This window comes from Rhinolophus ferrumequinum, chromosome 20, assembly GCF_004115265.2.
Source record: "Rhinolophus ferrumequinum isolate MPI-CBG mRhiFer1 chromosome 20, mRhiFer1_v1.p, whole genome shotgun sequence".
Lineage (NCBI taxonomy): Eukaryota > Metazoa > Chordata > Mammalia > Chiroptera > Rhinolophidae > Rhinolophus > Rhinolophus ferrumequinum.
The window spans coordinates 33754986-33780982 of NC_046303.1; the positions used below are offsets into that span (position 1 = coordinate 33754986).

At 40.6% G+C, this 25997-nt stretch overlaps 2 protein-coding genes across 5 annotated transcripts in view; one reads left to right on the forward strand and one right to left on the reverse strand.

Moving 5' to 3' along the window:
- Positions 1-6870, forward strand: part of PEX1 (peroxisomal biogenesis factor 1) — a 58700-nt gene extending 51830 nt beyond the window's left edge. Inside the window, exon 24 of one of the 3 annotated variants that reach the window (XM_033088573.1) lies at positions 6365-6870. In XM_033088573.1, coding sequence (XP_032944464.1) covers positions 6365-6449 — 85 coding nt within the window. In that variant the 3' untranslated portion in view covers positions 6450-6870. The remainder of the gene's footprint in view (positions 1-6364) is intronic. The other 2 variants (XM_033088576.1, XM_033088572.1) reach the window with 2 other exon arrangements.
- Positions 6871-15096: 8226 nt separating this feature from the next.
- GATAD1 (GATA zinc finger domain containing 1) lies at positions 15097-24830 on the reverse strand. Of its 2 annotated transcripts, none has more exons than XM_033088906.1 (5): positions 24398-24830; positions 23516-23641; positions 21896-21955; positions 18468-18651; positions 15097-16615 (listed from the first exon to the last, which is right to left on the reverse strand). In XM_033088906.1, exons 1-5 carry the CDS (start codon positions 24647-24649, stop codon positions 16425-16427), a joined length of 813 nt encoding a protein of 270 aa, XP_032944797.1. In that variant the 5' UTR covers positions 24650-24830; the 3' UTR covers positions 15097-16424. The 2 variants fall into 2 exon arrangements, with proteins under 2 accessions (XP_032944797.1, XP_032944796.1); XM_033088905.1 differs by having other exon boundaries at positions 18468-18675; positions 24398-24675.
- Between the last annotated feature and the right edge of the window lie 1167 nt (positions 24831-25997).

Sequence of the window (25997 nt, forward strand, 5' to 3'; positions counted from 1 at the left end):
TGTCCTGTACAAGGAGAAAAGATTCAAATAACTATATTGTCATGAAAATAATTCTCACTTAAGAGTTTCCGAATTCTGGGGGAATCAGGTAGGGAGAAAAAAAATATTTAGTCTTGATTCACATAATTTTAAAAGACAGTTTCCTTAAAATCTGGAAAAACAAAATGTAAAAGAACCAGCAATGTTTCAAACAGAAGTCATAAAAATTATAATCATTCTTCTCAGTTCATTTAATCCCATGTAATTAATTCGTGATCTTTTGTAAGCAGTTTTATGAATCTAGTAGTTTCTCCATTAAAGGTCTGCAGATTCTTACCCCATTTCGTGGTATGATCTGAAAGTTATCAAAAACCTGTACTTGTTAAAATCCTTTGTTTGAGTCTTCTTGAAGATGAAGCACATTTGCAGGAACACTTTTGCAAAAGCATCAGAGTAAAACAATAACTATCTTTAAATGACAAAAGACCTAAATGTAGCCATGATTCAAGATCTGACGAGAATTCATTATAATGCAATTGACAAGGGAATTTAGTTATTTCTGTGACACACATTTTTTAAGATAAATGGAATTACGACTGATCATTATATATCAGATTTTTAGAAATTTTATACAATTTCTGGAAAACATTAATAACATATATCCATGCAGATATAACCTAAAGGTTTCATCTAGGTTTAAGTATACTCTATGATGTTCCCCAAAACTACAAAATTGCCTGATGACACATTTCTCAACATATCCCCATCATTAAGCAGTGCATGACTGTATATTAAATAAGCCTAATTATTAATATCTCTTTATTAGAAAAGAACAGATCTTTTGAGATGTGCCAAAGGCTTTCAATTCCAAAGTGAGTTTGACGTTCAAAAGGACATTATTTAGAATTTGATTTGGGGGAAGTTTGTAAAAAATATTAAAAGATTTTAAAACACCTAGTCAAATAGTATTATAGGTCACTAATACAATATATAATTACATTCATTTAACCAGTGACTGTTAAAGACTGCAAGCAAATACAGAAAGTTACACAGTTGTAAAAAAATAAAAAATAAAAATAAAAAACTTTAATTCTTTTAATAGAGAAGATTCAGTTTTCCTAAGTAATCAAACATGAAGCATAGGAAATTTTGGTAAAACACAGAATCTTTATTTTTCTAGACCAATTACTTGAAAGGTAAAGCAAAACCTTTCACAGTCGTAATCAATAGCAGACCAGTAAGTCCAAGAAAAATTTGTCCTTTTAACAGATAAAAGAAAGTTAAGTTTTAGTTTTACATAAGTACACTACTGATATTAAGCTTTTTTTTAAACCCTTAAAATAAATTTATTCCATTTTAGCCAGTGTGACTACACAAAGTAAAATTCTCTCTCACTCCAACTTTCTATGTCCATTTAGTTTGTCCTTTATTCTCCTCTTTCCCATTCTGAAATAATTGTTTTGCTTTATGATAAAATTATTCTTTTTCCTTAACAAAAATATATCTCCATACCTCATACCTTTTTACCAAAAATACATCCACTTTCCTTGTATACAGTGTTGTTTTTCTTATTATTTCTTTGGTAACTTACATATTTTAATTACATGTATTAAGTAGAACTCTTAACCCTTGAAAACCTTAATTTCTACTAATTGTGAACTGTTACACCAGCATTCTGTAGATTGGCAAATCTATGAGTACTTTTCATCATTTCTAGAAACATATGCCTTTTTTTTAATGGTAGAATTTTTCACTGTAGTATAGGACATGCTTACTAATACACCCAAATATCTTTAGTTTCTCTGTAATAAACCAAAAGTAAATAAACCTATGTTCGGTAATTAATGTTTCAGTATTTTATCTTTTTATCTATATATTCAATTAATTTCCATCATTTCAGCTTAGCAAAACTATTTGGAAAACTATTTGGGAAACTATTCAGAGCTTCATAAAACATAATTATTGTTGAAAAGTTTACTTAAAAACTTACTTAGTTTGGGGGTTGCCGGTTACCTCAGTTGGTTAGAGCGTGGTGCTGGTAGCACCAAGGTTGCCGGTTCGATCCCCACATAGGCCACTGTGAGCTGCGCCCTCCTTAAAAAAAAAAAAAGTTACTTAATTCACTGTTTCTCAGTCATATTTAGAGTACTTACAAAAATTTCCTGAGACAGTAAAACAGCTAGCTATCATTACAAATTTGTAACAGACATAACATGAGCTTATTTGACTTAAAAAAACCTAAATAGAATAAAAGTTGTATGTCTGCATTATATTAAATGCTGATAACTCTGAAAACATGCCTATTTTAATTAAACCAACAAACTTAATACCAAAGATTATTCCAGATGACGTAAACTTGAAAAGCATTTGGGTTAGTTTCTATTATATTTCTGAGAGTTTAGGAATATTTGATTTGATAAGTGCTTATTTTTCTTTAAGCCAATTAAATAGAGCTTTTTTTACAAATTAATTTTGGCAATACCATCCAGAGGTAGAAAAATATTACATATACATAACATATCCATAGACACACATAATAAACACATAGACACAAAGAGAGACCCTAAGTTTCTGTTCTAGAATTTTAGCGTGAATCAGACCTACCAAACTCATAAGTAACAGTTGAATCCAAATTGTGTCTGATAGAACAGATTAAGTTTACCTGCTCAAATGACTAAAGCTTTTTACTGGTGTTTGTGGAGAAGACTTCTAAGATTCATATTTGCCCTTGACAAGGAATCGTGTGGAGGCTGGGGACTAGATTTTGGACAAGGGAGCTTTTATAGCAGTGTGTATTTTAGAAAGTCCTTTTCCCCTCTTTCCTTTTCAGTCTCAGGTGATTGTGGCAGGTGTTTTAGTCATCGCCTGAGGTGTTTATATTTCAAAGACATGGTAAGATTTACATCTTCAAGAGACAGAGAAAGAATACAAGTTTTCTTAGGAGTTGTAAGGTATTTTCCTCTATTATCAGAAGTCTAGGGTAATTACTATTTAAATTTTTCCTTCTTTTTAGGAAAATTCTGTTCTAAAATCTGCAAGCATTTTGAAATGAATAGGGGAAGTTTTAGAGTTGGTACAGATAGGTGGACTTTGAAATGTTTCTAGAGCCACATACCGTGTTTCCCCGAAAATAAGACCTAACCAGAAAATAAGCCCTAGCATGATTTTTCAGGATGACATCCCCTGAACATAAGCTCTAGTGCGTTTTTTGGAGCAAAAATTAATATAAGACCTGCTCTTATTTTGGGGGAAACATGATACGTGGTTTAGCAAAGACTTCAATTTGTAAAATAAGGACAGTCACTTTTAAGATTCCTAGGTTTCTAAGCTTCGGGGTTTCATGTAATATGCCTTTGTCAACGGGGAGAAATACCCCTTAGCAGCCGATCAAGCTCCCTGTGAGTGGGGTTTTAATAGCCAGTAATCTTTCTGACTTCTCCCTAAATCAGGTAGGATGTTCTGAACCTGGAGGTTAAAGGACTTTATAATTTAGTAGATCTGCTGCTGTCTGTGGGACATGAATTCTTTTTGGTGGGGTCCAGGATATATCCACAAAGGCCATGATTCTTCTAAATTAACTTCCTGGCTTTCAGCATTTACACGAGTTACCTGTATACCACGGACCTGGAGATCAGGCTGGAGCACTGTCTGTAAATCTTGTAGGGAAAGAGAAGTTCAGACAGGCAGACAGGGCCGGAGAAGGGGAATTTATACTGGTCGTGGTCATTTCTGTTCTTTCATCTTGTTAATGGAGTCCCTGCTGCACTCTCTTATGTCCTCTCTAATTTCGTCTTTCCACAGTCCCAATAAGACAATTATTTATCATAAGAGCTCTCTAAAATGTTTTCAAGGATGGAAGTTTTACCAATTCAAAGGGTCCATCATCTGGCCATTGACAAGTAGGATCTTACATTAATCTTAATAGTGATTCAAACCAGTTAGCCTTTTTATGGCTTAACCACGGATGTAAGAAGTATCCCAGAAGAGGGTACAAAAGATAGAGCCCTCACAAGATGCATAAAGTTTACTCCCAGAATTAGCCAAAGAAAGCAAAACTTTCATTGTTACAGGTGGTAAACAGGTGTAGTGAAAACTGTTTCCGGTTTCCCATGAGAACACGAGACGTCTCCAGCCACAAACCCCAAATCTGTGGTACTGGGCAGGTACTACTTGAATGCGACTTTTTCAGCACTAACCAATGAAGGTTGAGACGACTAAGGCCCCTTATGGGGTGGAGCCCTTAAGACAAACTCCCCAATAGCCAGACTCACAATAGTCAGACAGACAGCGCGGCTTGTCACTCCATGTCTCACACCCTGAGTCTGTTGAGCAGACCTCCAGATACAAACTGATTCTTAAATCTTCGGGTTGGTGGACACCAGAGAGAATGTTCTTACTGGACACAAAACCAAGCTCTCAAGACATAGAACAAGACGAGAGGAGACCCTCATTTATTTTTTTTATATAGGGGACCCACAGCAAAGTTAATCTGAACAGACACAGGTCTAGAACTGTGAACTGGCTGGCCAGATTGTGAACTCTAAGATCGGCTCAAACCACAGGCTGATAGGCCCTCTGCCTGCATTCCACCCTGTGGTTTTCCTCCTTATGACGAGTGACATGAAAGACAGACAAAAGTAAACAACCATCTCTGGTAAGAAAGGGATCAGTAGAAAATGAGTACGCATAACAAGTCTTTTCTATAGTCTCTGTACCCAAGGAGGTACTTCACACAAGTATTTGCTCCTGCTAATCTAAATTTAGAAAAGGGAAAAGGACTCCCGCCACTCACTTCCACTGGACCCGGCTGGCAGATCCAGGAGACTGACAGATAAGAATTCTTACCTCCTGGCGCTGTCAGAGGCCCCGGGATCTGTCAGCGGCATCAAGCCAGTGGTGAGTGAGCTCCACGTTGGGCACCAAGCTAGCGGTGGAAAAGTTTCACCTTATTCCCTTCTAGGTTCTTTAGCTGATCTAATTACAGTGACAGAAGACAGGTTTATAAGAGAAAACGTTTTCATTTGTACCTATGTCAACCCCATGAAAATACGAAACTCAAAGGCAGCCACGCAGTTGAAGCGTAAGTGCCATTCTGACCTAAGAAAGGGCTTCAAAGGGGAGGAAGGAAATTGACAGCAATGACAGGAGCAGGTGTTTGCCCCGCCATACAGATAAGTCAGATAAAAAATTACCTCTGGTTGTAGCTCTTTCTGGTCCAGGCTCCCATCTAAATCCTTTTAGGCCGTTAAGGGAGAGGGAGGTAAAAAGCTTTTCCTGAGACAGCTGGTTCTTGATTCCTTTCAGCTCAAAATAATCCACCTGCCAAAGTGATACAGTGTGGGGTGGCATATTCTGCTCCCCTGCAACATACATAAGTAACATGTAATTATTGTAGAAAATTCAGAAAACAAAGAGAAAGAAAAATAAGGAAACAGAAATGTCCCTTAACCCCACCACCTCCCAAGCATATTTGTATGCTCAGTTTTTCATACTAAGATAGGACACTCTGCACCTGTTGTGTACAGCAGCCCCACTTTGACCCATCCATACATCTTGAACATTCTTTTATAGTTTAAATACGTTACAATATTGTTTTTAACATCATTTTACAAGATAGCTATGCCACATATCCAATTGGGGACATTTTAAGTTTCCAGCTTTTCACTACTGTAAGCAATGTGATAATGAACATTTTTGGAGCTGAATGTTTGCCCATATCCTTAATTATTTCACTGGGATAGAGGTAGAATTGTCACATCACATGGTATTTGCAATTTTTAAGGCTTTTGAAATCTATTGCTATGTTGCCTTCCAGAAATACTGTGCAGTGTCAGCAATATACTGAGTACCCACTTCACCACACCCTCGTCACACTATCAGTATTTCTCTAAACTTGGCCGATCGGAGAAAAAGTATATCTTGTTTAAAATGTACATTTCTTTGATTAAAAATATAAAGGTTATATTTTGTATATTACTCATTGCCATTTGTATTTTATCTTTTCTAACTTGTCTCTTTTTCTGTTGGGGTATTCAGCTTTTGAAACTATATTTGGAAGAATTTGCTTTAATTTCTATTACAAATATTTTTTTCCAATTTGTTATTTCCATTATGTTTCTTAAAACATAATTCTGTATTCTAATAACTGTAGTGTCAGATGGGTAATAAACTTACTAGGGTGATCACTTCGTGAGGTATATAAATGTCTAATCGCTATGTTGTTTTGTATACCTGAAACTAATAGTAAAACAAGAGGGGAGAGGGAGCTAAAAACAAAACAAAACAAAACAAAAAAACGATAATTCTGTGTGCAGTTTGTCTTTTGTCATTTTAGCATTTATATGTATTTAATATCTCTCCCCTTTTTTTTTTTTTTTTTTTTAAGGTATGAAAGCTTTCAAAATCCAAAGAAGAGGAAAAATCAAAGTGGAACAATGTTTCGACCTGGGCAGAAAGTAACTCTAGCATAAACTATACTTCTGATTTTTTTTCTTTTTGGTGGCTTGTCCCTATGTTGTAACAGTAAAAATGGTGTCTATTTAAACTTATTTTTAATTTAATAAATTAATCTATAAAAATCACATATTTATAAACCTATGGTTATGTAATGATCAGGATTACTTGAGATTAATACTGTATAATAAATTGGGATATTTCTAACAGATTCTATATCTTCTTTCCTATAAATCTATAATAAATCCTGAATGAAATAATATCAGCCAAATGGTATAACTAATTTTTTTCTCCTTTGAAGAAAAGATAATAGAGGATGTAATTAAATACATTTCTTTGAACTCTCTGACAGTTGCATACAACATCTTCCTTGCATTTGACAAGTTTTATGTTTAGCAACTTCTGACTGTTTTGGAAATAAAATATCCTGTTAGTTACAGATCTAATTATCTGCTCTTATATCAGCAAAATTCAAATAAATTTAATTATTCCCTCATCCAGAAATGACATCACATCTCCCTAATATACCGCATCCAACTCCACGACTTTATTTCAGTATTCTCTAATCTGTGAACTAAATTGTAAAGTCAGCCCCCAACACAAACTATGTATAGTAATGCAGTAAGGGGAAAGGAAAACAGGAGAAAGTTAAGTAAAATATACATAGAAATAACATGCGACAGCAGAGAACAATGTACAGGTGGCAGCCGCTGCCCTTTCTGCAGCTAATCATGAGACCATGGCTGGTCATTTGACTTCTCTCTTCCATTACTTACTCTGTCTTCCCTGACTTCAGCCAGCACAGCAGTGATTAGAGTCTTACTAGGTGGGATGATCTAAACATTCCCCTCTGAGTCATTGATGGCTTGCCTAAGATGTCAGAAATCTTCCATTAGTCATTGATGGCTTGCCTAAGATGTCAGAAATCTTCCATTAAATTCTACCATAAATATTCACTATCACAAGTTTCCACCCATACTTCCCCATCCTCCCCTGTGTAGCAACAACTCGATTCACTCAGCCAACATCATAATCCTCCGCTTCTAAACCGCTGGAATCGTCAGCGTTCCCCTTGTAGAAGCATTCCTCCTTTGCTTCCCTCCAAGTCAGCAAAGCCCAGGATCACAGAGGAAAGCCGAGACTGGGTCACCACGAGCTGCGAAGTACCATTCCCCCTTACACTTCGATTCCTAGACTTGTATAGTAAGGCCATGGTCATCCGTTCACAGCCAGAACAGTACTCCAACCTCACAAAGAGCTGTCTCCCCAAAAGACCAGCTGTTTCAGAGTGATGGGTGCTTTTGCTAAGTCCAGTGAATTCTGAGAGTAGCCCACCATCTTACTCTCCGATGTAAGGAAGTTTTTATGATTGGAACCAAGTGTCACGTGGGATAGCATAACATGAATCATGTAGTAAGTCCATGAAAGACGGTGTTGGCAGAAGTCTGAAGGATGGACAAAGCAAATCCAATTCCAGAATTTGTCCTCCCTGGAGGGGACACATTGCTCCCTCGTCTGATACAAGAGGAACAAATGCACTCAACCTTCCACGGGGCACGGGCTGGTCTCCCCGTACGTGCATCTACATGGCTGACAAGTAAGCTGTCATGACAGATGGACAGAGGTCAGCCTTAGTGAATGGAGATCCCCATCACAGAGGCCACACACAGACACCTCCCCCATCCCTGCCACGGGGGCCACTTTGTTCATGACTCGGGTGGCTGGACCGAAGGCTGATTGACATCTGTAGAGAGGTCATGTAGAACACCTGATTAGTAAAAACACTGAGGACTTAGCATTCACGTAGGACATTCTCACTCTGAGCCGAGTCTAAGAGCGCTGGCTATTCCTTTCCCCCAGGTCCACTGGTTAAGTCATCAGCCACTGTCTAGGAATCAGCATAGATTTTATATCAGATGTCTCTACCTCCTGGCAAAATGAAGGAAACACGTTGTTCAGAAAATCTGCTCCCTTGGAGGATGTCCTGTCTCCACTGGTTTTCAGGGCTGTCCTTAGTATAGCAGTAATGCCTTCACTGTAACGGGGAGGTCACAGTGGGGTTTGGCCTGTCTAGGAATTAACATTAGAGCAGACCCAGTGTTTCCAATAATCCCCAGAACGTATGGTTATTTCTCAGGACACATGGGAAATGGCCTGGTGAGTGGCTCTTGGTCCTTTGGAGAAGACTCAGGAAGGAAGATCCATAGCAAGTACTCATGATGTTATCAGAGGGCCCTTTTCCTGGACACCTGGCCTCTCCTTGATTCTTGGTCTGACCTAGACCTGAGAACTGGGTCAGGGCCCGTGACTATTGTGATAAATCAGCCCTTTGTTTACTCACAGGGAGATTTTTTTAATTATAAGAATTGAGTAGGATTTTTGACCATCTATTTTGGTCTTGCCTCACAATTAGGCAGCACCAAAGATCCCTGCAAGTCAGACCATCGTAATTAATGTGCTGGCTTTGCTGCTAAATGTGGTTAGCCACATTCACCTGGCCTCTCACGCTGCAGCTACTTGACCTCTGCTACCCCAGAACCCATCATCCCCACAAATCAGAGCGCCTATTGCTACCACAACGTCTCCCGCTTGCATCCCAATCAATTGTTGCAGAGTCTATAGACTGGCTCATTCAACATCCATTCCAACATGCTCTCTCCCTTGCCTTCCTATGCTCCCTGGAAAGTGAATTACTGAGTCACATGATCTCCATTGCAGCCATGCATGGCTATGTGATGGTTGGTTGTGGGCTTCCTTCCTGGGATGAGGGCACAATGTCTGGAGATGGAGCAACCCTCTTGCAAACATAAGGGTGAAAAACACAGGCAAGTGATGGCAGGGCATGAAAACAAAAGGAGCCTGGTTCCCTGATGGCATCACTGAGCTGACCTACCAGCTCTGAGTGTCCTGCTCCTAGACTCTCTTATGCCTATTATCACCAAAACTAACCACAACAAATACATCGAATTATTTCTTAAGGCCTTGCTCAAGGAGTGCTTTCTGACATCCCCACTATCTTGGGGGACAGAGTTGTGTGGTGGTAACTTGATCAGTTGTACACGATTCATTTACTCTACGTGCCGATCTCACAAAGTCTTAGGAATTTTTTCTTTATATTACATCAAGATATCTCAGGCACAGGCGGCCAGATGGCCCAGTTGGTTAGAGCTCCAGATCTCAACAACAGGGTTGCAAGTTCAATTCCCACATGGGATGGTGGGCTGCGCCCCCCGCAACTAAGATTGAAAACGGCGACTGAGCTGCATCCTCCACAACTAGATTGAAGGACAAAGACTTGGAGCTGATAGGCCCTGGAAAAACACACGGTTCCCGAATATCCCCCAATAAAAAAATTTAAAAAAAAGATATCTCGGGCATCTCCACTTCATTCAGTGTGAGTCACTGAGTCTGGGTCCCAATTACTCACCTGTGGAATCAGAACACTACCAGGTGCTGATGCAGCACACTGAATTAAAAGTGCATTAATACATTCAACTTGACCAATAATTCTGTTCTTCCCAATGTAAAAAATAATATAAAAAGAGCCACTTTAAAATGCAGTCGGAGCCTTCACCCCAGAGGAACTGCTTTGCATGTCTTATTTCTCAAACCTTTGGGATGTTGAAACTGGGCAAAATAACCTTTGAACTAAGTCTAAAGCAGCATTGTATCCCAAACAACTGTTTGCAAAGATAATGAGAAAGCAGATATTACGACTAGGACTGAAAAGTAAATACATTCTTTAGAATTAGCATCACTATGTTGTTGATCTGCGCCTATAGAAATGCCTTCCTTCTCTTTTATGTAATTGTTCCCCTTCCCTTTCTCAAAAATACCCCTTGCCTTTTCCTCCTAATCAGAACACTTTTGAGTTTCTGCCTGTGTCGGTGCTTCCTGAACAGCTGTTCTTTTGGATCTCAAACTCTTGTTGCCTCTCACTTTGGCTTTTTATTTTTAAGTTAATACCTACTTAGCCTAACACCTATACACATACCCTATCTCCACACATATTCTTCAGATTTTGCATGAAAAAAAGCAAAATATTGTAGTTCTTTTATTGCCTAAGCTTTCTCCTTCTGGTTTGACTTTTTATTCGCTCCCTGGGACTTGCTAGGATCTGACAATGGACAGAAGGGTTGGAATGCATGAATAAACTTCCTTTTGCAGGAATGATCCCCCACAGATGTGGGCATTTCAGGGTCTTTCAAGCAAGGGATGTAGGGGCTGCTTCACTGTCAAGAAAGATTCAAAAGAAGTGGGGATTCAAGGGAATCCACTTCCTTCCAGGTTTTCCCTTCCCAGTTATCAGGAGCTCATTCTTTTCCCACTAGTGCCTTAACTTGCCCTTAAGAGATCAGACACGGCTATAAATTCAATGAGTAGTGTAATCCAGTGCATCAAAGTCTGCATTTGATTTTCAGCTGTCAGCCTCGTGCCTCCAAAACACAAGGGATACTTAAAATAGTCGTACAAATCCCTAATTTTCAGTCTATGCCTTAAGCAGAAAATATAAACAAAGCTTGCTTTTTCTTTAAGCTTTCTAATGCTGTAGTCAACTCACCTTTTGAAATCCTCATGTGTTTCCTACTCTTCTATAGCAGCAGCCCCAGGCCATTCCTGGGGATAATCCATGATATTCTGGTTAGCTGTATTGCCACTGCATGCTGCGGACTGCCGAATTCACTAATTCAAATTAATCTGAATTGGATTTTCCTTGCCCTCAGCCTTTACTAGTCCCAATTCCCCCTTATTTTCTTCAAAGTCTGTTGCCTGCAACCCCTTTGGTACTGATTTCTGTATCTATCAGGGTTTTGAGTTGTAAGCAGCAAACACCAACCCCGGCCTTTTCAAGCAGAAAAGGAATTTGTCAAAAGCTTATTGGGGCTCAAAGCAAAAAGATGCTCAAAAACTAATGAGGTCATGTCACCAGTCTTTGGGTGACGTGGGAACTCCTACTCCAAAAAACAGGCCTCTGAGAGCCAATCAATCAGCAGCAACCTCACCCAGAAGACCCCGCTGTGGATGACACCATCCGATCCACACCTCTCAAAGTCTGTCCATTCCTGAACTACAAGCTTACTGAAAAACCCAGTGTAAGATCCGCAGTCTGCTCTGCTCAGGAAGCCTGGGCCTGACCGGCGCAGCTCACAGTGACTATAGGAAGCAAAACATCAGCTTTATATTTTTATTTCAGATATTGAGAGGTGGTCTCATCATCCCTGGATATTTCCCTAACCTGTATTAATAATTCCTAACCTGAAATCTAGTCATCTATTAAGAATCTGACTGGGCAAACACTTCGTGTGAACACCAACTTTTAATTTCCATTTTTTTGTTTTGTTTTTTTGATACTATATCCACTTGTCTCCGTGCTATACTGAAAATTCCACAAAGGGCCAGGGTGTACCCATTGGTCACTGCTGTAATCTAGGACGGCCTGGTACAGGTGATCACTCAATAAATAAAACACATATCTGTGAATGAATTGTTCTTATTTCTCAACTGAAATTGGAATAATCCTCCTTTAGATAGATAGACAACGGGGAAAGAAAAACAAAACAAGCAGTTTATGCTGTGGACTTACCTTGAGGTTTTAGTGAGTGCCCTAATATCTGCCATCTTGCTTTCTGTAGGTTGAGGGGTACCCATTATTTCCCTTGTTGAATAATACTCCCTAATTCAACTAGATTTGCTGTTTCTGCCTGCCTGTGCAGAGTTTCTGAGACCTGTCGGGAACCCCTGAAGGTGCTTACCTTTGTAGGTGAGGTCAGCACAGTCCCAGAAGTTGTGGCCCACTAAATCTCACCATAAAAAATGTAGGGTCTCTCACACTCCAATTTTCCACCTGCAAGGATTAGGACAAACAAGCTCAAAGAGCCCTGAGAACTCACAGTAAGAGGAGCTCAATCTGAGAGAGGCTTACAGGGGATCCCAGAGAGCATCCCAAGAGGCAGCGAACGAAAGGGCTCTGTGAGTTCCTTCACTTGCATCTAGGGGCAGGCCCCAGAATCTTCAACAGCTGACTTGGGTACAATCTTGTCTCTAAAACTTTCAAGTGATAGAACTAACACAATTTAGCAACAAATTTGATGTCCTTTATTCGGGGACATCAAACAAGCCATGGACTGACTCGGGGAGCACCCTTCCCGAGGCATGTGAGAAAGAGCGAGTTCCCTTAGCCTTAGAAGAGGCAAGGCAGACACAGGGGAGAATTGGCTGGGAGGTCCAGATGTCCTTATAAGAGCAGGTCCTACCTATTTCCTAGGTAAACTAGTTATAGCTGAGCTGAGGACTGTGATCGATACATAGTAAGTTTCCTAGCCAGGAGTTTCCTGTAAGCGCAGGCTGACTCAGTGCATTTTTAGATTTGCAACGTACATCTTCACTTTGTGAGCCCCATATACCAATTACCTTTATCGGGGCTAATTGGTTAAATAGGCCTTTGATTATCTTCCTAAATTTCCCGAAAGCAGGATTCTAGCAGATCTCCTTTTCCCTTTGTAGAAACTGAAGCCTTTATCAGCTGAATTTTATAAACTAAAGAGAACTAGCCTAAGCAGTGGTTCTCACCATTTCTGGCTGTACATTAGTAGCGCCTCTGAAATTTAAATTTTTTTTTTTTTAAGGTTTACTAGATTCTGTGGAACCTAGTGAGGCCCCAGTCTCCCTCTCAGAGATTCTGCTTTAATTGCTTGCTGTGGCAACTTGGAGCAGCAGTTATTTTTTGTTTTGTTTTTAAGATTTTTATTAAAAATATAGCTCACATACAATATTATAGTAGTTTCAGGGCTACACCATAGTTATTCAATATTTATATACCTAAAGAAGTGATCACCATAAATCCAGTAACCATCTGATACCGTACTATGCTATCACAATATTGACTATATTCCCTGTGCTGTACAAGGCCTGACAATTACATTCGCAAACTTGCCACCATGCGCTTACACTGGCAGCACTGTACAAACAGCTCGGTAAGGTTTCATAACCTCGGCATATCAGTGTCTCACAGCTGTGTTCGTGTCGACATGTGGCGGCATCTTAGTGAGTGGTGTTCATTATTGTTGCCACATTTTTGTGTGCTGTCGTGAGAGTGTCTGCTGTTGAATTAGAGCAATGAGCAAACATTAAATTTCCTGTTAAACTTGGCAAGAGTGGAAGTGAAATCAGGAACATGTTAGTCCAAGTTTACGGGGATAATGCCATGAAGAAAACGACAGTGTACAAATGGATTAAACATTTTTCTGAGGCGAGAGAACGCATCACTGATGAAGAGAGGTCAGGGCAGCCAGTAATGAACAGAACTGATGAAAACATTGCAAAAATTCATTGAATTGTGTGTCAAAATCATCAGCTGTGAGAAGCATAGCAGACCAAGTAAATATCAATAAAGAAACAGGAAAATCTTAACTGAGAATTTTGGCATGAGAAAGATGTGTGCAAAAATGGTCCAGAGGGGCAGCCAGATGGCTCAGTTGGTTGGAACGCGAGGTCTGAACAGCAGGGTTCCCAGTTCAATTCTCACAAGGGCCAGTGAGTTGCGCCCTCCACAACTAGATTTAAGACTATGAGCTGCTGCTGAGCTTCCGAAGTGGCGGCCGAAATGGCAGCCGGATGGCTGTTTTTAGAGCTTGAGCTCTCAACAAGGTTGCCAATTCAATTCCCGCATGGGATGATGGGCTGCACCCCCTGCAACTAAAGATTGAAAACGGCGACTGGACTTGGAGTTTAGCTGTGCCCTCCACAACTAGATTAAAGGACAACTGCTTGGACCTGATGTGCTCTGGAGAGGCAGTTTCCCAATATTCCCCAATAAAAATAAATAAATAAATAAAAAAAAAAGAAGTGGTCCCGAAAGAGCTCATCAATTAACAAAAGCAAAGGAGGTCGAAGTTTGTCAAGACCTTTTGGAGAGGCAAGATGATGTTTTGGGCCATGTTATCACTGGTGATGAAACATGGATGCACCAATGCGACCCTGAAACAAAGCATCAAAGTGCACAATGGAAGTCAGCCAATTCTCCATGACCAAAAAAGTTCTGTCAGTCCAAATTAAGAGTCAAAACGATGTTGCTAACCTTTTTTAATATCAGAGGGATTATTCATTGTGAATTTATACTAACTAGACAAACAGTTAACCAACTTTACTATTTGGAAATGTGAAAAGGATGCATTAAAAGTTAGACTTGAACTTTTCGCCAACGATTCATGGCTCTTGCATCACGACAATGCACCAACTCACACAGCCCTGTTTGTGAGGGAGTTTTTAGCCAGTAAATAAATAACTGTATTGGAACACCCTCCATACTCGCCTGATCTAGTCCCCAATGACTTCGTTCTTTATCCGAACATAAAGGAAATATTGAAAGGAAGACATTTTGATGATATTCGGGACATCAACGGTATTACCACTGCTCTGATGGCCATTCCAGAAAGAGTTCCAAAACTGCTTCGAAGGATGGGCAAGGCGCTGGCGTTGGTACAAAGCTTCCAAAGGGGAGTATTTCGAATAATGATATTCAGTAATGAGCTATGTAGCACTTTTTCTAGGATGAGTTCGTGAACATAAATGTCAGACCTCGCATAACACTGTTGTTTTCTATTTAGACCATTTTTGGATAGAAGGCCTTATTTAACAGTTTAAATGAAATAAGTCCAAAGTAAATACATTGTGAAAAATACATTTTAATCCAAAAGTTTGAACATTAACATTTCGTTATTTACAATGGTATTTACACTCAATTTTACTATATTTGTGAACAGAGAGATAACTATATACAGAGAGCTATGTGTACAGAACTACCCACAGTTGCTTCTTTCCAACACACAAACCGTAAGTGTATAGAAAAGGGTAACAGCTAAATGTGCTAAAATGCAAAATCATTATGATTAAATTAGATTCTGACAAGTTTTCCTGGGATTGAAAAATACTGCTTAAGTCAGGATAGAAGAGGAGGCAAGTTGTGCCATCTACACTTCTTCCCATTTTCACACTGTTGCTCCCTACCTTGCACTTGAAAGAAACCTGTAGAATTCCAGATAATTTCATATATAGCAGGCTTTCTAAGTCCAAGGCATTGTTTTAGGCCCGTTATTACGAGTCCACAGCAAGTAGACTTTTTAAAGATATCAAAGCTAATAACTTATTGGTAATTTTGTTTTAATTTTTAAACAATTTTAAAAAAATTTTGTCTTACAGCCAACTTTTATTTTTATAAGTAGAAAGGGTATATTTTTCAATTATAGTTAACCTATTAATCATTTTTATGACTGCCCAATGGTTGTTCTAATGGTAGTCAAGACACTACCAAGTGGGATGCCTGAATAGTACGTTTCCTGTGTGCTTTCAGTGAAGCTGACTGCAGTATACAATTTTATGGATTGGAAGCTTCATTTTGACTGAGAAGGTATGTGAGAAGTGATATTAAGATCAACAAAATGATTCTGAATCCGCTTGCTACAGAAGAATTAGATGAAAGTTTTAAAAAGCCTGGGCTAATAAAAAACCCACTTTCCTTAAGGTTAAAGCAGCCAACAGTCTGCCATAGTATTTTCTAGATGAGAAATAAAGCTTGTATAACTTTGTGATAGATACTGTTGGTCACAGCTACATTTTATTTGGTCCAGTTCTTGGTCAGAAATCCAAACCTTAATTTTTTGTTCTGGTAAGAAAATACAATCCACCTTATGAGTTTCTAGAAATAAATTATGGAGAAAAATAGACACTATGTTCCTAATGGTCTCCCTGGAAATTACAGCCTTTACCTGGGAAGATACACATAATGTAATATTTAACTTCAAAGTATATTTAATCTTTTCTATCCTTTTTAGTTTTCCAAATGACTAGTAATAAATGAGCTAATGATTACTGGGTAGTAGGAAAACACTTTTTTGTAATTTTTCCATCTAAGAATTTCATTAAAGAAACATGTGGCATATCTTTATTTCATTAAAGAATAAAAGGTAAGTGGAAATCCAGTTTTTCTTTTTAAACTACAAATGGTTGGCAACTGTTTCCTTAATAGTTATTGCAGGAGTAGGTCCAACATGAGTCCATATGTAGCCCTTCTCTGGTCTGGTAGGAACTGTGGGAAATGGTGATGAACGTGACTTGAAATACTCAGAGGGTGCATGACAAACAAATTCCAAGTATTCCATCTTCCTTGGAAGGTCCTCCTCTGGTCCTAAAAGCAGCCAATGGAAAGGTTAAATGCATTTTTGAACATATATATCATTGTCATAAAATGTTAACATTTCTAGATGCTAGGAGAAACCGCTCTGGTGGTGACCTGACATTAGCCCTTGGAACATGTTTTACTCTGAAGTTACTCTAGCATTGTTTCCTACTTTAACTGCTTAAGGAATATAGTGTTCTCCTCAAAACAGTGACTCAATCTAGAAATGATTCTAAAAGTAAATTTAACCTCACCTAGTATCTATTATATGCCTGCACTGTTCTTAGAGCTGTACATACCGTTACCCCGAAAATAAGACCTAGCCAGACAATCAGCTCTAATGCGTCTTTTGGAGCAAAACTTAATATAAGACCTGGTATTATATTATTATATTATATTATACCTGGTTTTATATAATAAATAAGTAAAATAAGACCGGGTCTTACATTAATTTTTGCTCCAAAAGACGCATTTGAGCTGAATATCTGGCTAGGTCTTATTTTCAGGGAAACACAGTATGTCAGTACTTTGAATCCTCACAAGAGCCCTCTGCGGTAGGGACTATTATTATTCCCATTTTACTTATGAGGAAAATGAGGCAAGAAAGATTAACGAACTTGCCCAAGATCACACAGCTAGTAAGTGTAGGCGCTATGAACCCAGTAGTCGGGCGCAGAGTTTGTGCTCTGGAATCTGAGGGTTAGGAAGAGGAGGTGGAAGAGGAGCCCCGGAGGTGATTGTCACATCGCTGCCTCTGCTGAGAATCCTGTCCAATGGGTCGGTAAATCAAAGTCCACCCTTCTATGTACTTACAAGCAGAAGATTAAAGCTATTTGGTCATGTATCAAACTTGACATGTAGGTAAGAATAACAGTGGCACGTTATTTGTCCCTGAGCTCTCTCCGAAAAAAAATTTTTATGTTTTTTTCTCAGAATGCAAAACTAATACTCGCCTATTGCAGAAAGGTTGAAAAGTTCAGGGTAATTTAAAAACTCTGAACACTTTCAAAATCATACTAATCAGTAATTTCTTGTGAATCTACATAAAGAACATTTTGTACCGTTTCTTTTGGCAGCATGAAATTAATAAGAGTACAGTGGCTGCCATTTCGATTATCAGCAATGTACGTTATAAACGGTCTAGAATGATTATGTGTGACATGTAGAAGGACGCATATTGAGAATTTGTAAGATTCTAGAAATAACCACGATAGTTCCTTTGGAAATTATTTTGGAGTAGATTTTTATATGTAACCTAAATAACCTAATTCCTGAGCAATAAATTCTTTTAATAGAGTTTAATCCTGGGTCACTCAGAAAAATCTTATCCACATCACTTTTTAGTAGGTGCATACCACCCTAACTCAAAATAACTGATAGCACTCAAACCCCAGCTACATAAAATGTCTTTCATATATTCTATAAAGCTTTCTATCTTTATTGTACTTAATGATACTTATGCTTCTTTGTTACGGACTGAATTGTATTTCTCCTAAACTTCTTATCTTGAAGTCCTAATCATCAATGTGATAGCAATTGGACACAAGGCTTTTAGGGAGGTAATTAAGGTTAAATGAGGTTGTAAGTGTGGGACCCTAATCCGATAGGATTGGTGTTCTTATAAGAAGAGAGTCCAGGAGTGTGCACACCAGGTGGTCCACAAGCCAGGAAGAGAGCTTTCAGCAGAAACCAACTCTGACAACACCTTGACCTTGGATTTCCCAGTCTCCAGAACTACAAGAAAATAAGTTTCTGTTGTTTAAGCTTCAGTCTGTGGTGTTTTGTTATGGCAGCCCCACTCTTATACATAATAACAGAGATTTAACTGGGTTCAAGAACCTGTACCATGTGTCAAACTCACCTATGATATAGGATGCAGGATCAAACTGGTCCCTGGGGCTGGACAGAGTGGGAATAAGCCATGTCAGAGCCGCGCTCTTCTCACAGTACTGGTCCTGGATGAAACCCCTAATCTGAGCATAGTAAGGTTTTCCATCTTGTTCATCAATCACAGAAACAACGTCTCCAATTTGGTAATATACTCCCTGGAGGAAATAGAGGATAATCCCCTATTTAAAACAAATAGAACAGCACCATAGCTATGAACTGAAACGTCTTCAACGTAAAAGCAAGACTTCAAAGTCGTCAATAAAAGGTCCCTGAGATGGACTAATGTATCAGTGTTTATATGGTTGATGACAATTCTAAAGTTGTTTCCCTTTTGAATGAAAAACATATACATGACAACTGGCATAAACAAAACATTGTTTATAAAAATATTTTGATTTCCCTTCACTACAGTGTTATCCCTATTGTTTTGGTGAGAGCCGCTGAGCTGTGGAGAGGCTGTGACTTGCTGAAAGTCACAGAAGGCAGAGCTGCAGTGAAGTTCCTACACTAGCTCAGAGTCTGTCTCTGTACTGTCTTGAAAATCAGGGCTAACCTGGTGAGAATACACGTATACCCTATGTACCTTCCTCCTCAACCACCCATTAAGGAAAAGAGCATAAATTCAAACGAAAGAAATGGCGGAGACTCCTCTGATCATAGTTTTCAGGACAGGTTCACCCTCAGTTCACCGTGCCTTTCCCGCCTCTCCTCCTGTTCACTTTGATAACCTCCACAGGACAACTGCTGATTTCTGGCATTCAAGGCTTTGTCGTACCCCTGCTCTACTTCATACCCAACTATCTAATTGGCATATGTCGTATTTGGACCCCCATGCCTCTGCCATCCGTCCATGCCGTCTTTCTTGGGTCTCGAACTGGAAATAACCTCTCCTTTGAACATTCATAATGGCTGATCCAAATACTTATAAGACTCAGAACTTCTTTAGGTGGGTGTAGGTCTCAGGGGCACGCTCTCCTGACTGTGGGAACCAGTCTGCAGGTGTGATCGGTCGCTGCCTCCCTCAAAACAGGGCCTGAGCACCAGGTAAAGTGCTGGGATATGTACCTCCACCATAAAAACGGTACCGAGATGGTATTTCCAGTAATCAAGCACCCGACAGGCCAGGGGTTTCCCCTGGTGGCCCCTTCACCCGTGTATAAGGAGCACAGTATAAGGAGCACTGACTGTGTGAATGGGCACAGTCAGTGTGGGCGACAATCCACTACTTGCTAGTTCATATTCATCATCCGCTCGTCCTTCCGGCCTCTCCAAAGTTCTAAATTCTGTATCATATAAATAGTTTGCATTTATGGCTTTTCTGGTCTACAGGTATAATCATTTTTCCCAAATTATAAACGTTTATATATTTTTTCCTCACATGCATAAAAAATGAGCCTTGCTTATCACAGGCACTCTAATATATGCTGAATGAACATTAACCCAAAACGCATAGCAGTGTGAAAGCAGAACTGCAAAGATAACGTCTTAGCAAGATTCCAAAGGCAAGCAGTACCTGGAGCACGGCAGGTGTTGGTTAACACTGTTTCGTGTGCATGTGCGTGTGTGCGCATGTGTGTGTGTGTGTGTAAAACACAAAACAGGACTAAGGCACCTATCTAAGGAGTCCCCTCATTTGCAGAGAGGTTTCAGGGTTTTTGGCAGAGAAAAAGGGGGTCAACACAATATACTGAAGAACATGGAGTAGGGGTAACCAGACCTGAGTTCGTGGGCTGTCCTGCCTCTGAAGTGCCCGGGGAGGTCTCGTAACCGTTTTGGGTCTTTGATGCCCACACTCTTGGCCCTCACACCCAGTGGCTCCCACTCAGCTCCCTCTCACAGGCCTGATCTGGGCTCCAGTTCAGCAGCTGGAAATGACTCTTCAATCTGCCCACCCTGGTGCTGCTCGTGGCGGCACTGCTGTGATAGCCTCCGCAATACTGAGTCTCTACAGCATTACTTGACTGTTTTGTCTTTACTATTTACTAAAAATGGGTGGTAGACAGTGATAAATCACTGATACTTGCAATAACAGTCTCACACGCCTTTCCATTGAGACACGCCTGGAAATCATTAGTTCACTAAGTCCTTAGCTCAGCCAGTTGCTTCTGAACTTCACCTGTAAACTGTATGTTCAGCTGTGAAGGTAATGCACACATTTTTAAACGTGATAATTTTATTATTCATTCAGTATTTACTGTGCTACGTGCATAACATACTTGATCTCACTTGACCCAGTGAAGTAGTTTCTATTTACGATCCCTGTTTTGTAGATGAAGAAACATTAGAGAGACTGGTCCTAGCCCAGTTACACCACCACTTGCCCGGGCAGTAGAGCCAGGAACTGAGCTCTGGGCTTGAGCTCTGGCATCAGACTGCCTCGCTCCATGACTTGTCGGCTGTGTGAACTTGGACAAGTGAATTAACCTCTCTGCGCCTCATCCATAAAATGGGGATAACAGTACCTACTTCACGGAGTGGACTGAATGAAATAAAGCGTGTGAAACGCTCACTTCAGTGCCGGATAAATAGCAAGCACATACTAAACCTCAGCCATGTATTAACAATGCATGAAATGCTGGAAATATAGAACAGATGTTTGCCTGTGTATAGACTGTTTTAGACCATACAGATTCTGGGCTAAAAAAAGAAAAGGTATACTCAAGGAGTCTAACAGCTTGTTTTTCCCAATGTGTAGTGCACTTAGGTCAGGTATAAAGCACAAATCCATACCACTGCCCTTAAGTGACCGTATTTAATGGTTACGGCCTATGCCAGGCCTGCCTGGCCTTAGAGGTCTTTTCTATGTTCCAACTCCTCTCCTCGTTTTCTGGTTGAAATATAAGGAAATGTCACCTCTCTCACTGAGGTATCAAATGTCCATGGGCTTTGGCCCTAGGAAACCTGAACTTCTGTTTTATCGAATCATTTTGGGAGTCTCTCCCAGCATGGACTTCCAGTAGGTGCTAATCCCCGTGTCCTCTCATTTCTGATTAAAAGCATTTTAGAATCTCTGTGGCTCTTCCGCCCACTAGACATCACGGTCCACATCCTCTGCTGGTCTAAACCCGCCTCTGTCCTTCTCACCTTTCAATGCATCACAGTGACTAGGGTGGCTCAGTCTTTCCCAGCTCCACTCCATACATTAGCATTTTAAAAGCAATTCCCATCATCTCCATTAAAAAATCCTTAAGATCCTCACATATCAATAGGCAACTTCCCCTCCCCCCTCAGCTCTGGATGAGACGTTTTATAACAGGTCTCTCTGGGGGAAATAGCTTAGGAAAGAACAAAACTCACAATCACTTTTTACAGAAAAGCAGACTTTCAGACTAACCCAACATTTTAGTAGCACATTACACAGCAGGCTCAAATCTTTCTTCGGTAACTCTACACGTTTACCTTGTAGAAGATCGATTCGGCAGTGATTATGGTGGAAACTGACTCAGGAGCTTTAATGGGCTATGAAAAAAACAAAAGTAAAAATATTAGCACAGTCATACTGTGTATGTGTTTATGTACACAGGCATTTTTTTTCCAGCCATATATGAGAGTTCTGTAATTTGAGAAATACCAAATTTGTTGTTTGGTGACAAAACTGCAATAAAAAGATAACTGATTTTCTGAATGTTGTGGCAAAGCCCAGTTTGAATATTTCCACTGCTACTTGTGCTACCATTAGCTTAAAATTGCTGGGAACTAGAGGAGAAGTTCTGATTATGCTGCTGAGAGCTAACACAAACCCTCACATAATAATGTGTTCTTACACATTAACGTTTTAATTATAAAAATATACTAGCTCTAATGGCCTAAGACAGAGCGGAATAAAAATGGGTAGCTGAACATAAAAGTGAAAAAGTGTCTCCCTAGCAATTTCCATCTCAACTTAACTATGGAACTACACGATACTCAGTATCATCAGAAGTCATTTTCTAGCAAAGCCTGAACTACGGCTGAAAGAAAATTCCTTCAGAGTTCTTAGTAATCTGCCACCACCTATCGCTGAAACCCATTCTTAAGCTGCAATACACACTTTTATGCCACAACACAGAAAGTAGGCCTCCCCAGATATGTCTTAGTATCATACTTAAAGAGATTGCTAGAGAAGTTGATATTGAAATAATTAAAGAACATATTACCTGATACTTAAGAAGAAAACATGAATTTAAGGATACAACTATAATCAAACGAATATTTACTTAACATGTTTTGTCTAGTCAACAAATGCCTCATTTTTAGAAAACTAAAGTATAAAAATCTTAAGACAAATTAGGGACTGTTCTCAGTAAGAATCCACAATATACTGCAGGGCCCATTTATGTTTTAGAAATATGCCTAACTTCAGAAATGGCTTTACTGGTAAGTCAACCCTTCCTGTTCTGAAAGGAAAGAATACCATACTGAGGTTTAAAAAAATAGAGTGCATTGTGTTTGACCATTGCCCCCTTATATTTACAAAGACAATGAAAATTTACTGCACCAAAAATGTGCTTCCAATTACCCCCAGCATGTCTTTCAAAAATCTAGTTTCTTACAACAGAAGAACAGGTAAAGGTTTAGCAAAATTTTTAATTCAGATTCATCAAATTGACTGTAAGTCAGTAACATGCATTTTCTGCGGCTATGATAACAAATATGGAAATGAATGAGTTCCAGTAATACCATTTACTTAGATCTTTAAATAATGGAAAAAAAGTTTTCCTAGTGTACCTGGCCTTACCAAGAACCATAATCCTTTGCATAAAGAACCCAATAAAATGCACCCAAGATTTGTTTCTTTCAGACTCATATTTTATATTTTTCCAGAGGAAAAATAAAAGCTAAAAAAAAGAAAGGGTATTAACTTTGCAAAAGTAAGCCTCCTGCGACAGAGCTCAGCCTCTTTAGGAAATCTGGACCACTCCCCAGAATAAGAGCTCCCAAGAGGAAAAGTTCACAGAGAAGAGATGAAGGCAGTATCAAGACACACTACTACACACACAATGCCATTACAGTAAAAGACACTGTCCACAATCATCTTACATTTTTTAATTTAAAAATATGTCTTCTCCCTTTTCCTTTAGTGGAAACTTTCTTTTCAGCAGCTGGAGCCGATTTGTATTTAGTGTTTCTGAGCCGAGCAGACCTCCTGTGAATTTCCTGCTTACTCTGTTACATAAACAAAGAACAAAAAAGAGAAATAAAAAGTGTAGAAAGGTTGTTGTCCCCATAGAACCATCTTACAAGGATCCCAGAGTATATGCACTTTATACAGTCATTTAAAAATTAAGTATACTCATACATAATTCCTTTTATTTTTATGCTGGGTAATAACGTGAACTGAGCTAAAACAGGGAGGGCCCTAGGCAAGCACCTCCAGAGCTTTTAACAAGTTGTGAGCTGCTAACAATTGAGCAAAGGGCAGAAGAGCAAGTCTAGGTCAAGGCAAGAACTATATATTTGTGCTTGTAACAGAGAAAAATCCTTAACAACTCAACTCTCCAACGCCAGAAGAGTTAGATATGCCACCTCCTACAATGGAATATTTATGCTGCCATTTATAATGACATAATATAATAACACGATATAATGACAAAATAGCCTTTATTAACGGGTAGAAGTCCAGAAGCATGACACCGTTTAGGTCTCTATGTACCACTGGATAATGAGATGCCTGGTTGCTACCCAAAATATTATTACAATAGGGGGATTTCTGAAGGGTTTTCAATTTTCTTGCTTCTTTAGATTTTTAACTTTTCACAAGGTGCTAGAGCCAAACCAGTTAAGATCTCTTCAAGAGGCGGAGGGCGGCAGCCCGGCCCAGCAGGGTCCCGGGGTCCCGGGGTCCCGGGGTCCCGGAGGCCCGCGCCCGCCCCCTCCCCGCCCGATTGGCCTCCGCAGGCGGGAGGGGCCGGAGGAGCTCACCTGCTTGCCGCTCCCGCCCCCGTTGCTCTGCGGAGGAGCGGCCGAGGTGCTGGCGAAGGTCGCCGCGCCGAAGCCCCCACCGCTGCTGCTGCCCCCCGTCCCGCTGGCGGCCCCCGAGCCGCCGCCCCCGCCGCCCGCGCCGCCCCGGCCCGTGCAGTGGTGGCAGAGGATCTCCCCCTGCGGGCCCTTCTTCCACATGGAGGACGACGTGGTCTTGCAGACGCTGCAGGTGGGCTTCAGGCCCAGAGGCATCGTGGCCGACTCGGGCGGCCCCCGCGGGCGCAGCGACACGGGAATGGCGACCGCCGGCCCTGGCCGCCCACTGGTCGGCCCGTCACGTCCACCGACTGTAAGAGCGGCGCGGGCGCCAAGCTATCCACGTTAGGACCCGTCCCCGGCCGCTGCCCCCTGGAGGCAGGAAGCCGATTCCACCACTTGGGAGCCAAACACCAGTCCCGGATCGCCCGAGGCGCCTGGCGGCGGGGCCAGGGCGGTGCCCGGCCTGGGAGGAAAGCATGGCCTGGGCCCATAGGAGGCATCCGGCGATGGGCGGGGCCGCGCCGCGCTGGCCCGCCCACCTGACCGGAAGTGTCCCACCCGGAATTACTAGGAGCGCGCTGCCGGCTCCTGTGAGGGTAGTGGTTCGTGAACTTCTTGGCCTTAGGCCTGGGGTTGGCAGGTGAAGTACTGGACGCCCAGTTAAATTTGAGTTTCAGATAAGCAACGAATAATTTTTTAATATGAATGTATCCCATGCAATATGTGTGTTTACCTGAAATTCAAATTTAGCTGGCGTCCCATACTTTTACTTTCTAATTCTGGCACTCTTGCTCAGGACCTCCTTACACTCTTAAAAGTTATAATCTAGACCCCAATGTAGTTTTGTTCATATGAGTTAGAACAATGCACTCTGTGAGGGGTTATCTAGCTGTTAAATCCCATGCTTCCTAGTTTCTGAAGCCTTCTGGTAATGTATTCCCCTCTGCACCTCATCTCCAAGTTACTCCCTCTCTTCACTGAAAACTTTGGATCTTAGCTCACCAGCTCCTTTCCACCAAAGGACACCATCCTGGGTGGGGTCAACATCCACATGTATAACCACCCAATTTATACGTTCTTATCACAAGAAAAATTTTGTAACTATGTATGGTGATGGATGTTAACTGGACTTGTGTGATCATTTCACAATCTATACAAACATCAAATCATTATGTTGTACAACTGAAATTAATATAGTGTTACATGTTGTCATGCAGGGTGTCATGCGGGATCTCTGGTCCCGCTCCCCACATAAGAACACAGGACAGGCCAGAAAGGAACAGCCACGGAGCCATAGATAGGGGAGTCATACAACTATATTCTTGTTAGCGGCTGGGGTAGAGACACAGGAAGCAGGAGCCACACGATCCGCAACCTGCCTTCCACTTCTCTGCCAACCAACCAACCCCTTGCTAACTGCAATCTGCTGTGCTAACAGCAATCTGGACTTGCTAGCTCAGCCACCATCTTCTTGCTAGCCCCCATTTTTTGCTAGCGTAGCCACGGCAGTTATATTAGTGCCCAATGACTCACTGGTTACAGCTGATGGCCAACTAGCCAC